Source organism: Atheta coriaria, unplaced genomic scaffold, assembly GCF_025399875.1.
Source record: "Atheta coriaria isolate IRGN ID8LTWV9N9 unplaced genomic scaffold, Caltech_Dcor_3.1 hic_scaffold_16_pilon, whole genome shotgun sequence".
In the NCBI taxonomy this organism is placed as follows: domain Eukaryota; kingdom Metazoa; phylum Arthropoda; class Insecta; order Coleoptera; family Staphylinidae; genus Dalotia; species Dalotia coriaria.
This window is the reverse complement of record NW_027045458.1, coordinates 1,415,923-1,433,200: the sequence shown is the minus strand read 5'-3', so window position 1 is coordinate 1,433,200 and position 17,278 is coordinate 1,415,923. Positions and strand designations below refer to the sequence as shown.

The 17,278-nt window shown below is 39.8% G+C and overlaps 4 protein-coding genes, 1 long non-coding RNA gene and 1 pseudogene across 5 annotated transcripts; 5 read left to right on the top strand and 1 right to left on the bottom strand.

The window, feature by feature from the left end:
• Nucleotides 1-295: 295 nt before the first annotated feature.
• On the top strand, nt 296-4,397 carry LOC135802370 (ATP-dependent translocase ABCB1-like; annotated as a pseudogene).
• Nucleotides 4,398-4,514: 117 nt separating this feature from the next.
• LOC135802373 (regulator of MON1-CCZ1 complex-like) lies at nt 4,515-7,443 on the top strand. The gene is made up of 9 exons (XM_065315954.1): nt 4,515-5,144; nt 5,203-5,680; nt 5,739-5,968; nt 6,021-6,177; nt 6,237-6,406; nt 6,466-6,798; nt 6,856-7,003; nt 7,061-7,249; nt 7,328-7,443. The coding sequence occupies exons 1-9, from the start codon at nt 5,034-5,036 to the stop codon at nt 7,375-7,377; spliced, it is 1,866 nt and encodes a 621-aa protein (XP_065172026.1). The 5' UTR covers nt 4,515-5,033; the 3' UTR covers nt 7,378-7,443.
• A 342-nt stretch (nt 7,444-7,785) lies between these two features.
• Nucleotides 7,786-11,710, top strand: LOC135802372 (puromycin-sensitive aminopeptidase-like). The gene is given in 6 exon segments (XM_065315953.1): nt 7,786-8,490; nt 8,763-9,478; nt 9,568-9,758; nt 9,761-10,620; nt 10,678-11,049; nt 11,120-11,710. Coding segments are annotated over 6 exon segments (3,039 nt in total). The 5' UTR covers nt 7,786-7,920; the 3' UTR covers nt 11,450-11,710.
• Nucleotides 11,038-11,949, bottom strand: LOC135802375 (uncharacterized). The gene is made up of 2 exons (XR_010550540.1): nt 11,807-11,949; nt 11,038-11,351 (listed from the first exon to the last, which is right to left on the bottom strand). It is a non-coding gene; the product is annotated as an uncharacterized lncRNA (long non-coding RNA).
• A 442-nt stretch (nt 11,950-12,391) lies between these two features.
• LOC135802374 (uncharacterized) lies at nt 12,392-13,925 on the top strand. Its single transcript, XM_065315955.1, has one exon. The coding sequence runs from the start codon at nt 12,392-12,394 to the stop codon at nt 13,070-13,072; it is 681 nt and encodes a 226-aa protein (XP_065172027.1). The 3' UTR covers nt 13,073-13,925.
• Nucleotides 13,926-14,389: 464 nt separating this feature from the next.
• Nucleotides 14,390-17,220, top strand: LOC135802258 (histone deacetylase HDAC1). The gene is made up of 4 exons (XM_065315810.1): nt 14,390-14,555; nt 15,009-15,121; nt 15,187-16,426; nt 16,488-17,220. Exons 1-4 carry the CDS (start codon nt 14,507-14,509, stop codon nt 16,556-16,558), a joined length of 1,473 nt encoding a protein of 490 aa, XP_065171882.1. The 5' UTR covers nt 14,390-14,506; the 3' UTR covers nt 16,559-17,220.
• The last annotated feature ends 58 nt before the right edge of the window (nt 17,221-17,278 follow it).

Genomic DNA, 17,278 nt, shown 5'->3' with positions numbered 1-17,278 from the left:
CCCTATCACATGAAAATTTGAGGAGGCCCCAATGATTTTAAGGTTTCAGGGAAAGATAAGGCAGGAGGTTGGGAGGTTGCGTCCCCCATGGCCCCACTTCACTGGTAAATATACACAATAAAACATTTAGGAATCCCATAGAGGGTAAGCGGCTCAAAATCATTTTACACATACGGTTTCGCTATGGCACCGCCCTGGACAAATTTTAGCTTCATGGAACAGTATCAGCCGTTTGCAATGCGGCTGTATGCCAGCTCCCGCTATGAATATGTTGTTATTTGTGATTTGGCGGCGACATGATTGAATACGCACAAGCAACTTTGAAATCCGATGCAGACATGGACAAAGCTCGCGATAAACTGGAAGACGCCATCATATGGTTCGTGATTTACAATTGTGCCATTGGTGTAGGCATGTTGGTCTTCAGCTACATATCAACACTTCTGTTTAATTACACCGGTATTCGCCAGAGTTTTCGAATTCGGTCGCTTTATTTGGAGCGTGTACTAACCAGGATGTCAGTTGGTATGATGTGCATCAATCTGGAGATTTTGCCAGTCGTATGGGAGAGTAAGTTTTAAAACAATCAAATTTAAAAACAAAAAAATCATTTTTATTAATTACAGTGACCTGTTGAAATTGGAAGAAGGTATTGGAGAGAAAGTCGTCATGTTTTTGCATTTCCAACTGTCGTTTGTTGGTTGTCTGGTGATGGCGTTGATCAAGGGATGGGAATTGGCATTGATTTGTTTGATCTCTTTACCAGTTACAATGATTTCCATGGGTATTGTCGCATATGTAAGTAAAAATTTACTTCCCTAAAGTAATTTATCTAATTTTGACTGTTTTATTACGCAGTTGACTTCGAAATTATCCAAAAACGAATTGGAAGCCTACGGACAAGCGGGTACCATTGCCGAAGAAGTTTTCAGCATAGTCCGAACAGTCTTGGCGTTTGGTGGTCAAAAAGGAACAAGATCGTTATGAAAACATTTAGTTTTTGCTAGAGACAACAACATTAGACGTTCTATGTTGACCGGTATTGGTTTCGGTATTTTGTGGTTCTGCATCTATGCTAGTTACGCTCTTGCTTTCTGGTATGGCGTGGGTCTTATCATCGATGAAAGAAAAGAAATTGCAGATCCAGAAAAACGCACTTACACACCAGCCAACATGGTTACAGTGTTCTTCAGCGCGTGATGTCGGGCAGCATGAATTTCGGCATGTCTTCTCTACATTGAAGTATTCGTGGCGTGGCACGTGGTGCGGCCGCTAAAATCTTCAGAGTCATCGACGCCATCCCAAAAATTAACTCCTCCAAAGGCAAGGGTGTACAACCTGATAAATTCGAGGGAAATATCGTCTTTGAAGATATTAAATTTAACTATCCGTCAAGACCTGATGTGGAGGTAATACATTAATTAAATATTTTTTCATAAAAATTAGTGTTAATGTTAATATTTGTAGATTTTGAGAGGTTTGAATTTGACAATCAAAGCTGGTCAGACTGTGGCGTTGGTAGGAAGTTCCGGATGTGGAAAATCAACCTGTATCCAACTGATTCAAAGATTCTACGATCCGGATGTAGGCACTGTGTATTTAGATGGTCAAGATCTGACAACTTTAGATCTATCTCTTTTGAGGAGCAACATTGGCGTGGTTGGACAGGAACCTGTCCTCTTTGGTACCACAATCGCAGAAAACATTCGTTATGGCTACAAATGGGCCACAATGGAAGACATTGAACGTGCAGCAAAGAAATCCAACGCGCATAAGTTTATCTCTGCCCTTCCGGAAGGATACAATACAATGGTGGGCGAACGCGGTGCTCAGCTTTCCGGTGGACAGAAACAACGCATTGCTATTGCGCGTGCGCTTGTTCGGGAACCCAGTATTCTACTTTTGGATGAAGCCACTTCAGCTTTGGACACCAACAGCGAGGCCAAAGTGCAAGCAGCTTTAGATAACGTAAAACACTCATTAATTCAATACAATCTGATAATTAAACGAATTCAATTTGCAGGCGAGTAAGGATTGCACAACCATCATCATTGCTCATCGCTTATCAACCATCCGTGGCGCCAACCGTATTGTCGTGATCAAGGAAGGTCAAGCTGTCGAAGATGGAACACATGCTGAACTCATGGCTCTGCAAAAGGAATACTATCATTTAGTAACAAACCAAGTGGCTACAGTTGACGAAGATGATAATCAAGTTGTTGCTATTGATGAAACTGAAGAAGACGACGTTACGCCTGATCACTCTGGTCCCCGAGAAGTTGAAGAAGAAGATGCTCTTATTAAGGATGTTTCTCTTATGAAGGTCATAAGTTTAAACAAACCAGAATTGCTGCAGATTGTTATCGGTGTTATAGCCTCTGCGTTTATGGGTTTCGCTATGCCAATCTTTGCAGTTCTCTTCGGTGATATTCTCGGTGTGCTGCAATATGAAAACGAAAAGAAAATCCGTGATGAAACTGACATTTACTGTATTTACTTCGTTGCTGCTGGAGTTGGTGCTGGAGTTGCAACATTCTTACAGATTTACATGTTTGGAGACGCTGGCGAAAAGCTTGTGATGCGAATCAGAAGTCAGATGTTTGGCGCGATGTTAAAACAGGAAATTGGATGGTACGATAGGAAAGAGAATGGCGTCGGTGCGCTTTGTGCAAAGTTATCGAGTGAAGCAGCAAACATTCAAGGTGCGACTGGTCAGCGTATTGGTACCATTTTCCAATCGATTGCTACTTTGGCTCTTTCGCTTGGTTTGTCGATGTATTACGAATGGCGTCTGGGATTACTGGCGTTAGCTTTTGCTCCGATTATTATGGTATCTGTATTCCTACAGCAAAAGATGATGATGAATGAAACAGCTGGTTACAGAAAAAGTTTGGAGAATTCGACAAAACTTGCAGTGGAAGCGGTGTCACAAATTAGAACTGTTGCTTCTTTGGGTAACGAATCTACTTTCCATGGAAAATATGTCGAGGAGTTGTTACCGTACATTAAAAAGGCGAAATTCAACACACATTACCGAGCTGGAGTTTTGAGTATTGCCAGAAGTATTATGTTCTTTGCGTTTGCGGCTTGTATGTATTACGGAGGATATCTGATTCGTACAGATGACTTATCATACGAAAAGTCTTAAAGTAAGTTTAACCTAAAATTTTCTTTTGTTTTATCTAATTTTGCTGAATCTTTTAGAGTTACACAGTCTTTGATTATGGGTACAATTACAATTGCCAACGCTTTGGCTTTTACACCAAATTTCCAAAAGGGTTTGATGGCTGCATCTAAAGTATTCCAACTGCTGAAAAGAGAACCCAAAGTCCAAGATCCCACTAATCCTATCGTTGCGGATTCATATTATGGCGATATTAACTATTCCTCTATCGAGTTCAAGTACCCAACGCGTCCAGATATGAAAATTCTACGCGGGTTGAATTTGCTCGTGGGGCGTGGTAAGACCATCGCACTTGTGGGTCCCAGCGGCTGTGGAAAGTCCACCATCATTCAATTGATTGAACGATTCTACGATCCTACCTCCGGCACTGTGTCCATTAACAACAAGGATGTGAAATCGATTACTCTCGCTGATTTACGTGCAAATCTGGGTATTGTATCACAAGAACCCAACTTGTTTGATCGTACCATTGGTGAAAACATCGCTTACGGAGATAATTCTCGGGAAGTGACCGAAGCGGAAGTTATCGAAGCCGCGAAGCAAGCTAATGTGCACAACTTTATTGTTGGATTGCCTTTGGTAAGTATTAATATATCATCAAGTGATTAATTATTATTTTTAATGTGAATTATGTTTGTGTAGGGTTATAGTACACCTCTGGGTGACAAGGGGACTCAATTATCTGGAGGTCAAAAACAGCGGGTGGCAATTGCACGTGCATTGGTGAGAAACCCACAAATTTTATTGCTTGATGAAGCCACTTCTGCTTTGGACACCGAGAGTGAAAAGGTGGGAATTAATTAATTTAATTGTTTGAATTAATATTAATTACTGACTTTTTTTGTAAACAGATTGTGCAAGAAGCCCTGGACAAAGCGAAAGAAGGACGTACTTGCATTACGATTGCTCATCGTTTGTCCACGATTCAAAACGCAGATGTAATTTGTGTGATTAACGAAGGGGTTGTACATGAATTGGGAACGCATACGCAGCTTCTGGCCCAGAAGGGCATGTACTATAATTTGCACAGAATACAAAATGGCAAACGTTGAATACCCACCATGAGGTTCATATAAAAAGTGATTTGTGATGTTTGTTCCTATTTGCACCAGGTGTGCCAGTGTGCATACTAGTGTATTTGAATGTTTGTGACATATTTATTGTTATGCTATTGTTATAGGTACACATATATAAATATATCTTCTGTAGATAATTGTTTATTGTACATGATTTACATGATTTATACCGACCCTTGAGCGCGATGTGAACCAAAAACTGGGAAGGAGAAGAGTTTAGAAACCGGTAGGCTGTAGCCTACCCGTAAAAAGTGGTGGGGGAAGGTGCGCTTGTTGAGTGGAAAGTTCCAGTGTTCATTTTATTATTTTTTTAAAACAATATAAATATTCGATGTCAAATCTTAAGTCTATATAATGCTGATATTCTGTTAATCAATTGAATTTCATTGTGTTCACTAAATAATGATTAAAGAGTTATTTTGTGAACGATTGATTCCAAACGTCGTTGGTTTTGTCTGTGGAGAACGTTTCACTCGACCCTTTATGTTTAATAGTTGTATATTTGACGTGTCTATTCAATATATGTTGAGATAATCATATAATAAAGCAGTAAAACTGCTTCTAAAGTCGATAAACCAAATCCTAGTGCATCATTTCAGTTCCTTGCGAAATAAACTACGTAACCCAACTTTAAACAGCTGACTTTGTTTGATATTTTGTGTAGTGGTTTCACCTGTTAACACTTGGCAAAACACATTTATACATATCATGATAACAACCCAATTGTTTTGTTTTCTTTTACTGAATTAACATTAAAACATAAATTCACTAAAATGTCCACGAGTGCATCGTCTAACGCATATTTAGAATTATCTGAAAACCCCGTGCGTTTTGAAGCAGTAAATCAAGTCACAAATGTTTTCTTTGATGACTCAAATAAGCAAGTAAGTAATACATCAAAAATAGTAATTTAAACAATTCTAAACAAAAATAATTTGCAAGGTTTTTGCTGTACGTTCGGGTGGAGTAATGGGCGTTGTGGTGAAAGGTCCAAATGAAAACACAAAACCAATCAACTTTCGAATGGAAGATCATGGGCCAGTTATCTCCATTAAATTCTCTCTGGATCAGAAGATTTTGGCAGTGCAAAGAACAACAACTTCAGTGGAATTCATGAATTTCAATAGCATGACAGTAGAAACAGAGTACAGCCAACAATGCAAGAAAAACTCAGCAATTGTGGGCTTTGTATGGTCACAGAACAATGAAGTTGCATTCATGACTGACCATAGTGTGGAACTCTATCTTGTGATACCAGAGAAACGCTCTCTAAAGCATCTTAAAACATTATCAGTTACCATTCAATGGTTTGTGTGGTGTTCAGTGAGTAAAACAGCACTTTTGGCATCTGCACAAGGATCACATCTGCAACCAGTTGTGTTTAAACCTGGTTCTATTAGTAAACTACCAAAAGTTGAAAGTAAACAATGAATTAATTAAGTGTATAATTTAAATACAAATTGTTTTTGTTTAAATAGCTGAACCTGGGCGCATGGCATTAGAAAGAGATGTGACATTATCAACTCTATATGGGGTTTTATCAGTGCTGATTCTTAGACATCAGAGTGGTGTACAAACTGCAGAGGTTCATATTCATACTTTGAATGGATTGGGCCAAGCTCCAGTGAAAAGTCATGTGTTAAAGCTGGGCTTAACCGGACGATTTGCTATTAATATTGTGGACAACTTAGTTTTAATTCATCATCAGGTAATTTTCAAGTATCAGAAGAGGTTTTTATAGTTAAACATTTAATTTAAAGGCTTCCAGAAGTTCCTTGGTATTTGATATTGCATTACCAATTGAAAGTGATGGAAATGTCACTTACCACACGCCAATTGCACCAGCACGATCATTAAAACCCGCTACGTTGTCTGTGCCAGGTTTGGTTGAACCACAGACTCATGTTTGTGAACTTTGTAAGTAAAAACATCCAAAAGTTTAATAAATTAATTCGTTTTGATGCTTTGTATTTCAGATTCGCCTAATTGGGTTGTATTCCAACCAAATATCGTAATTGATGCAAAACTTGGTTGTTTATGGCATTTAAACTTATGTCTACGCGAACTTTGTCAGCAAATTCAGGATTTGGGTATTTGTGCACAATTGATATTAAAAAGAGAAGGCGGAAAAGATGTTCTGTTAGAAGTAAAGTTTTAAAAATGTTGCATACATGTGCATAAAGTGTTCAATTGTGTCTTTTTTAGGTTTTATTGTTAACAATTAAACAAGACCGACCACCGTTGAAGAAAATCCGCGAGTTCTTCAATCACATAAACCATGTCTACCGCGCATGGGCAGAAGGCGAGCTAACCAGTCAAATTGCATCGCCGGCGAATGCGCCGATTAATTCCAAGCAGGCTTGCAAACCACCAGTGCTAATTGAACAAATTGATATTTATAATAATATCCTACAACAGTTGGATAAGGATGAGCAATTTGAGAAACTAGAATGGATTTTAATCGCATTTGTCACATCTTTATCCGAATATTCCATACCTGCTCAACATAATATCAACGAAATGTTATTAACAACTCTGGTAAGACTAAAAATTACCATTTTAATAATTAAATAAATAACAATTTATAATATTCAGGTGCGAAGAAAGAAGTTTTCTTCATTGCAACAACTTTTGCAATATGGCGTCGTGTCTGATTCCAAACCACTGGCATGTCTTTTACTTTCATTGGGAAATGTTCATCCAGCAGCTTCACAACTTGCTTTAGATATGTTGATGCGATTAAGTAAGAAAATATTACTTTTTCTGTTAATGAGATGTATGTATTATTTTTAAATTGTAGATGCTGTGGAGGAGATTCAAGAGGTTTTGTTAAGTCAAGGACAATTGCTGTCTGCGTTAAAACTGGGCAATGATAATGTCAGTGTGCGGAAATTCTTGGATGCTGCCAAGACGTCTGGTGATCCAGCTTTGTTTCATAGTGCATTGCACTATTTCAAGTCTAATCCTCATTTTTCCAAGGCATGGGAAGGTAAATAGTAATAGAATATTAAACTACACTTGTGAAATTATAGAAAATCAAGCAATGAAACTTAATTTTATTTTATAGATGAACGACTTGGAGAATACGCTGTTATGTATGAGAGCCTATTTAATTAATTGACTGTAATGTAATAATATGTATCTATTGTTGTTATAAAAATATACTTATTATGTTATGTTTTATTTCTTACTTAGATTTTGATACATATGCATTTATTGCATCGACTTGCAGGAGTTTTATTGGGCAAGTTGTGATGTGCGAAGTATAAAACAGTGAAAAGTTAATTGTGACAATGATTTGCAAAATATTTTGTGTTTTCGTTTCGCTTCACGAAAAGTTTTCGCGAGTCATTTTAGTCAATATCCCAGTGTCGCCATCTATGGTCATTTTCATTCGCGTAGAAATTTATACATTGTTGTAAAGATTGCAACAAGTTGTCATACAAATAATATCGTATTCTAATCGTAATAATAAAAATAAAACAATCGCTTTGTTTCATTACATGTCATGTATATACAATTAAATTGTTTGACAAATAATTTATTTTAATCTTTTATAAGTATTTTTTTCGTTTTAGATCAATTCAAACTAATTTCTAAATATAAATTCACCAAACCTAGCCAAAACCACGTGCAGCAATCGAATAAATTCTAATTGTCATGTTGGTGGCTAGTCGCTCAAAATCAGTTTTCACCAATGTGAAAGAATCCAAGCGTTTGTTCTGCCTGCGCCGCGTATTCGAAGAAACCCGACAAGCCCAACGTCTGCGCCATCCATCAGCTTCATTCATCACCCCACAGAACGAGCAGCAAGGCGAGCAACGGTTTCCTCGTGCTCGCAAAACGCCGATCCCACCGATTGTACCGTTAGCAGCGCCGCTCACCCCGCTCGCCGGCCGGTTAGCATCGTCGCCGTTGCTCGTCGCCGCGACTCGCCCGTGGTGCGCGCCTTCGGTTCAGTCGGTTGCCGTGTCAGTGTTGTTTTTGGGGCGCCGCGCCGATCGCTACACGAGCGCGCACAGCAGTCGGCGAGCCATTGGCAGCAGCGACGGTGCCATACGAGAGTACTCAACGATCGCGCAGCAAACCCCAGCGACGCACATCATGCCCGAGACGACGAAACCCTTCGAGCGCCTGCCGGCGACGGTACAGGCCAAACACTACAAGCTCTGCATCACGCCGAATCTCAAGACATTCGCCTTCGACGGCGAGGTGGACATTCAGCTTGAGGTAGGTTACTTTCTCTCCACGGTCTGCGCACAACATATGCCGGCCTTGTGCATATACGCCACGGCACGCTTTCGCCGCTAGTCGCAACTCGCGGCACTCAACGTGCCTCTCACACTTTCGCTGCAATGCTCTTGATACATCATATATGATCGACCATTTTATCTTATCACACAAAAACCTCTGTTTGTAGACTTTGGGCTTGGGGTGATCACCCACAGTAACAAACTGCTTTACTAAGTAATATAAATTACATATTCTCGTATTTATTCTAGATTCTCAGCCCAACAAATAAAATTATCTTAAATGCGCTCGACTTGGCAATCAACAAAGTCCTCATCGTCGGGCCCTCGAAAAATACTTTATCACCGAAGGCGATAAACATATCCGTGGAAAATGAGACGGCTGAGATACTACTCGAAGAACCACTTGCGACAGGTTCCTGGAGCATGCATATGGAATTCACAGGCGAAATCAATGATAAAATGAAGGGTTTATACCGCAGCAAGTATGTGAATGAGCAGGGAGAAGATCAGTACGCTGCTGTCACGCAGTTTGAATCCACAGACGCTCGCAGGTGTTTCCCCTGTTGGGATGAACCGGCATGCAAAGCCACTTTTGACATCTCTCTGATTGTACCACCGAAACTTGTCGCGCTTTCAAATATGCCCGTTAAAACCATGAATCCCTGCGGGGATCTGCTCAGATATGATTTCGAAACCACTCCGATCATGTCTACATACTTGGTGGCTGCCGTTGTGGGCGAATATGATTATGTTGAAGATAGGTCTACTGATGGAGTGTTAGTTCGTGTTTACACACCTAGAGGGAAGAAGGAACAAGGGCAGTTTGCTCTGGAGGTTGCTACCAAAGTGTTGCCATATTATAAAGAGTATTTTAATATTGCTTATCCGCTGCCGAAGATTGATTTGATTGCCATTGCGGACTTCAGTGCTGGTGCTATGGAAAACTGGGGGCTTGTTACTTACAGGTATGCAAAAAATACGTTTGCATGAATAGCAAATATTCTAAATTTAGTTTTTGGACGAATATCAATTTATGTTTTTTTTTATGTGTTAGGGAAACATGTTTGTTAGTTGACCCGCAAAACACATCAGCAGTCCGTAAACAATGGATTGCTTTGGTCGTTGGACACGAACTCGCACATCAGTGGTTCGGTAATTTGGTCACCATGGAATGGTGGACGCATCTGTGGCTGAATGAAGGCTATGCTTCGTTTGTGGAGTTCCTTTGCGTTAATCATCTGTTCCCAAGTACGATATCTGGACACAGTTCGTCACAGATATCTATATCCGCGCGCTCGAACTCGATTGTCTCCGCAATTCGCATCCGATTGAAGTACCTGTTGGTCACCCATCTGAAATCGATGAAATCTTCGATGATATCAGCTACAACAAAGGTGCGTCTGTTATCCGCATGTTGCACCACTACATCGGAGACGAGGATTTCCGCAAGGGCATGAATCTGTACTTGACCAGACATCAGTACAAGAATACATTCACAGAAGATCTCTGGGGTGCTTTGGAAGAAGCCAGCAAGAAACCAGTTGGTGATGTTATGTCTACCTGGACCAAACAGATGGGTTTCCCTGTTGTGAAGGTATCTTATGCTAATGCGGCTGATGGGAAAGGTTGCACGCTTGCTTTGGAACAGAGCAAGTACTGCGCAGATGGTGTTCATCCAAAGGAGGAGTATTTGTGGATGATTCCGATCTCTGTTTCCACTTCGAAGAATCCAGGCGTGGAAACGGCGAGCACTGTCTTGAAGACAAAGACAGGAGAGCTCTTTGTACCTGATGTGGGGCCGAATGATTGGATCAAAGTAAACCCGGGAACCATTGGGTACTACAGGACGCAGTATCCGGTTGAGATGTTGGAAAGATTGGAGCCGGCTATTCGCGATCGTAGTCTGCCGCCTTTGGATCGTCTTGGATTGTTGGATGAATTGTTTGCCATGGTTCAAGCTGGGCATACCAGTACCGTAGAGGTGTTGAAACTGATGAAGGCTTTTGAGGCGGAGGATAACTACACTGTCTGGTCGTCTATTACCAACATTTTGGCGAAGATCAGTGTTTTGTTGTCGCATACCGATTGTGCAGATGCTTTCAGAAAGGTATTTTTAGTTTAATTAAGTTAAATTTCTGTATGACTTATAATTTTATTGATTTAGTATGAGAGGGATTTGTTATCACAAATCTCCAAGAGATTGGGCTGGAACCCATCGCCAGATGAGAGTCATCTGGACACATTGCTGCGCGGTTTAGTACTTGGACGTTTGGCGTGGTTAGATGACGAAACTACTATCGCCGAGGCAAAGAAACGTTTTGCTACTCACATTGGAAATGGACCAACGTTACCTGCTGATCTTCGCAGCGCTTGTTACAAAGCTGTGCTTCGTGCTGGTGGTGCTGAAACATATGACACCATGTTGAAGCTCTACAGATCCGCAGATCTGCATGAGGAGAAAGATCGTATTAGTCGTGCTCTTGGTGCTAGCAAAGATGTCAGCCAGTTGGCGAAAGTTCTAGAGTTTGCCATGTCTGTAAGTGCTTAAATTTATTTTTAACAGAATAGAAAGTCATATAAATTTGTAATTTGTTTATGATTTTTAGGAGGAAGTAAGATCCCAGGATACAGTTTTCGTCATCATGTCTGTAGCGATGACACCCCCGGGCCGTAAACTTGCCTGGCAGTTCTTCAAAGATAACTGGAAGGTTCTGATCGATCGCTACCAGGGTGGTTTCCTCATGGCGCGACTCGTCAAGTTCACAACCGAGAATTTCGCAAGCGAGGAATTGGCCACTGAAGTGGAGCAGTTCTTCAAAGATCACAAATCGCCGGGTACTGAGAGAACCGTTCAGCAAGCAGTGGAAACTATCAGGTTGAATGCCGCCTGGCTGGATAGAGACACAGCGGCCATCAAGGCTTACCTGTCCGCATAAGCGGCGTGTAAGGACTTTCTTTACACATAATGAAAATATGCCAGTGATTGATTGTATGGTTGGTTCTTGCTTGAACATGCCAGTGCAAATGTTTTGTGTGTTTCTTTACAGGCAGAAGTGGGTAGAAATTCTTGTGCATTTGATGAGAGATGATTTTCATAAATTTTATATACATACATACAAATTATTATGGTAAAACACAATATGTACTTAATGATTTATTATTCTATTTGTGAATATACCTGTTAGATGGTAAACCAACTGGTGTGTGTTTTGTTTCGCCAGGGATTATGACATATTTTATTGTAACAGGTTTATTATTGTTGAAACAAAATTATTTGTGTTCAGTTTGCCTACCTTTAAAAGGGAAACACTTGTAAAGGAAACCGTCATCACTTCATTTGTTCAGCGCGCGTGGGTCGTTTAATTAACATGATCCAGTGCATGTATAAGCTTAAGTATACAAAGTTAAACCACAGTAAAGTCGGTGAATTCTTCGCTCGAGTGTCGCACAGTTGCCGATTATTTATAAACACGCGTACGTTAAATGTGCTGATATTCTAGAAATTTCCACACGGCGCATGCGTACTGCGCGCGTGCATTGCGTCTTCTTTTATTATTAGTCATCAGTATTTGTGTTTTGGAGTCGAGCGCAGCACGGACAGAACGTAAACATCTTGATTTTTTTTGGTAATCATCAAAACGATTTACGCGGTATTTGCATCGTACGATTTACGTTTGTCATCTATAAATCGCACCGAGGAAGTAGAGCCCACGCGGTCGCCGTGCGAAATATGCAATTCACATCTCGAGACACACGTAAGTTTGGCATGCGAAAACAATCCATCCGTCAATCCTTGACCCGAATTTATCGCTCGCGTTTTGTGTTGTGTGTTAATTGTAATTGCTATGTAACTGTGTCTTTTTAGTCAATTTGTCAATATGTCTGACGAGCCAGTCGTAGTGCAAGCGTTTGAGAAACTCGAACTGGAAACAGCCTCATCCAGCACCAGCAGCAGCACTAGGAAACCTATCACCACCCCAGAGACAGTACCAAATCCATTTATGAGGCGCAAGAGGTCCAAGTCGCTCTCCAGCATCAACATCTTCAGCACAACTGCATGCACATGCAAACACCACATCAATCGAGTGAAAAACACCACCAGCTTCAAGCGGAACATCAATAAGAAGATACTCAAAGAGCCTGTGCTAAAAATACTAAACAAATGTTCCAAATGTAATTGTGTGAAGAAGTCGGCTCAGAATAAGGATGAGCAAAGACTTAAGTTGGAGAAGTTGTTTGGAGATTGTGCTGCTGAGGGGCAAGAGACTGATTTTAGGAGCATTGTTGATGGCTGCCAGCAGCTGAGTCTAGCAAATGCCAATGATGGGGTGCAGGACTATTCATTGCCAAGTTTTAAATCAGTTCGAACATCTAAGAGTGGTGCGTCTACGTCGAGAACGGAAAAAACGGACAGCTCGAATGTGAACGCGTCATGCTCGCATCAAGCGCGTATGTCTCCGCCGTGTGACGTGACCATTGACGAATTGGCCAGTTATTTTGAGACGTTTGTGCATATTCCGAAAAAGATGAGTTCGATGGCGGAGATGATGTATACATAAAGCTATACATTATGTTGTATTATACACTGTTCTAATTCATTATATACATATGTTTAATGACATTTGAATTAACATGGATTTAGATTTAGAATGATGCGCATAAGTGTAGTATAGATGTTGAAAAATAAGTACAACTTGATTTAAGTTCTGTTTAAACAATTATACTACACTTATTCTGATAAATGCATAAAAATCTGTGAATTCGTTTGTTAGAGTTTTTGACTTAGAAGACTAGATAATTTAATGGCCACAAAACAATTGCAAGACACGAGCCAAAACATATTTATCTGGAAATTTAAAGAATTAATGTTTTTTTCGCTTCTGTTTGGATGTTTATATGATTTTTATTGTTTTGTAAGAAAGAAAACATACAATTCCAAGTAAAAAATTTGTTGAGACAACGAAAACTATTAGCAATATAAGTCAAATTTAGAAATATTTGAATGTGATTATTAATTTCTACAAAATTGCAATTTGATAAAGAATTCCAGACTTGTGAGGCCTGTGGCTCATGCAATAATAATGAAAACTTGTCACTTGAATCTGAAATGTGGATACTGTTAGTGTTGTATGTACATAACAAAATTAACTCTTGTGAGAATCACGAACGCGCCCAGGAGAAAGTGCTCAGTCATTAAAAAGGCAAGAATGTAATCGCTGCAGTGTAATAGTATGTAAGTTCTTACTTTTGGCTGCTTGAATGTACGCTCCTACTCATCGGAAAATTTGCCATCGTTGTCTTTGCATTGCCGTTTGATTTCCGAACGTGGTTTGAATTAAATTATTACCATCTGAGTTATGAAACTTGTTAAAATTCGAATACTTGAATTAATAAAACCGAATATGTAGATAATTATTTTCTTATAATCCTAACCAAGGTTATAATCTAATCTCAAAATCGAGTGTGAGTTAATGTTTGTCTTTTATTGTTCCGGTAGTATGTTATTTATGCCTACTTTGGTTTTAACAATTCAAAAATATTAATATTGGCGCATTTATATATTTGTCCGGATGTTAGATAACATATGCCGTGACCTTCTTTTATTAGTGATTCTATTGGCAAAATTTACGTCAAACTTTTGCAAATAATTGATTCATTTTATTCTAATGTTTTAATCATTGATAAGTATCAAACTCGCCTATTACAAATAATTAATTAATAAATACAATAATTAATTACGTAATATGATATATTGTAATTGAATACTTAGATTAATGATATCGTAATAAATTAATTTGAATGACGCATGATACGCATGCGCCATCCGAATTTGTACTCGCGCGCCTCTGGCGTGTCAATTTGTAAAGTGAAGTAGCATTTGTTGACTTGTTTAGTCTGCTGGCGTCCTTTGCGGTTTGGTGCGCGGACTTCGAACGTCTTTCCTGATTTTATTCGCAATCAGTGCGCGCCCCCGCTAATAATCACAACACATTATGGCGTTGCAGCCGCACAGCAAGAAGCGCGTCTGCTATTATTACGACAGTGAGTACATTTTATTATTTTCCCGCAATATTATTCATCTAACCTATCAGCAAAATGCGTTCGGTTGGCGGCATTCGTTTTCAATCATTGTCGGAAAGAAACAAATTTTTGGAAATTATATCACGTTTAAGCTTAGTTATCAATGATATTTTACTGTTTCCTGTGTTAATACTGGCAGTTTGTGCTTTTAATTGTGTAAATATGATCATTACACGGTTTTGTAAAGGCTTGTACGATTTTCGTATCTATAAGTCGAGATGCCCGCCGTAGACTCGACATTTGGTCGAAGTACCGTAGTCGTCCGCGCGCTCTGATTGGTCGACGCGGTAGTATGGCGGCGCTACGATGCTACTTTCTACGGTGCATCGACATTGTATGGCAGTCGAACATGGTCATCTCACCGATAATTTTGTAATTTGAGATTTAATTATCGCAATTTGTATCACGTTTCAGGTGATATTGGCAACTATTACTATGGGCAGGGACATCCCATGAAACCGCACCGCATACGCATGACTCATAATTTACTGCTCAACTATGGGTTGTACAGAAAGATGGAGATATACGTAAGTTTTCCGCGTGTTTTGAACTGTTCAAATGATTTTTAATTTTTATTGGTGTTGATTACCAGCGTCCACACAAAGCTACCGCGGACGAAATGACAAAGTTCCACTCGGACGACTACATCCGATTCCTACGGTCCATCCGACCAGATAACATGTCTGAATATAACAAACAAATGCAACGGTTTAATGTTGGTGAAGATTGTCCCGTCTTTGATGGACTGTATGAGTTTTGCCAACTGTCCGCGGGCGGTTCAGTTGCTGCGGCTGTGAAACTGAATAAGCAAGCGTCTGAAATTTGTATCAATTGGGGTGGTGGTCTGCATCACGCTAAGAAATCAGAAGCATCCGGATTCTGCTATGTTAATGACATTGTCCTGGGCATTCTTGAATTGTTGAAATATCACCAAAGAGTATTATACATTGATATCGACGTGCATCATGGCGATGGTGTCGAGGAAGCTTTCTACACCACTGATCGTGTTATGACCGTCTCTTTCCACAAGTATGGTGAATACTTTCCGGGAACAGGTGACTTGCGTGATATTGGTGCAGGCAAGGGCAAATACTACGCTGTGAACATTCCTCTACGCGATGGTATGGACGACGAATCGTACGAAAGCATCTTCGTGCCAATCATTAGCAAAGTTATGGAAACTTTCCAGCCCAGCGCTGTGGTACTTCAATGCGGCGCTGATTCTTTAACCGGCGATCGTTTGGGTTGCTTCAATCTGACAGTCCGTGGACATGGTAAATGTGTGGAGTTTGTTAAGAAGTACGGCCTTCCATTTATGATGGTCGGTGGCGGTGGTTACACGATTCGTAATGTTTCGCGTGCGTGGACCTACGAAACATCTGTAGCACTAGGCGTAGAAATCGCTAATGAACTGCCTTACAACGACTACTTTGAATATTTCGGTCCGGACTTCAAGTTACACATCAGCCCGAGCAACATGGCCAATCAAAACACGACAGAATATTTGGAGAAGATCAAAACGCGTCTGTTTGAGAATCTGAGAATGTTACCGCATGCGCCCGGCGTGCAAGTTCAAGCAATTCCCGAGGATGCTATCAATGAAGATTCCGACACTGAAGACAAGGTCGACAAAGATGAGAGGCTACCGCAGAAGGATCTGGACAAACGCATCGTACCAGAAAACGAATTCTCGGACAGTGAAGATGAAGGCGAAGGTGGCAGGAGAGACAACAGGAGTTACAAGGGTAGAAAACGTCCACGGTTAGATAAGGGCGAGAACAAGGAGAGTGCGACTGAAGAAAAAGCAAAAGAAGAGGTTAAAGTAGAGAAAGGTACTTATTACTGCAAGTTTTTATAAATATACCATTGTAACATTGAATCTGTTTGTTTCAGGCGAAGAAAAAGAAGATGTTAAACCCGCAGCCACCGACGAAGCAAAGAAAGACACGGGACCAACACCGTGACACAACCAATTACATTCTAAGTACAAGTGACATTAATTTGTTCACTTATCAATAAATCAATCCGAGATCGAGTTACAGGCGTGAAATGAACCCGACCGTGCGGTATCTTATCAAAAACATTTGAATTAAACAAACAAATCGAAACTGTGAATGAATTTGAACCCGGCCACGATATTGTTCAAACCGATTGTGCTGACATTTAACGCAATTACATACAACATCAGTTAGAAGCACGGAATGAAAAGACTATCCTTCAATTGATTTCAATAATTTTATCCTTGACTGTTAACTCGTCGCGATATTTAATTGTGCTGTAAGAAAGTTTAATTTATAACAATATCGATGTTTGAACAGTTTTATCAAATAAATCCATGAATACATAATTCATTGTAATGTGCATCTGGCACAGAAATTGTTTTGTGTATCTGATGTGAAATATGACTGCAAGGAAGGGCTTTATTGTGAGAAGCACAAGTGTTACTTCTATACAGAAAAATACTTCTTCCTCCGAACATTGTTCAATATTATTTTTATATGTCTATCTAATGTTAGTGATACTTATCTAAAATTAATTAAGTTATTCTCAAACTAGACTAGGAAGTAGGCAGTTCTGGATGGAATGCAACAGACAACCACAGAAATAAACTATTTCTTATATTAAAGCCAATGAGTGTTAATTATTTATTATTATTACAGTTTTTTAAGGTTTCAATCCATATT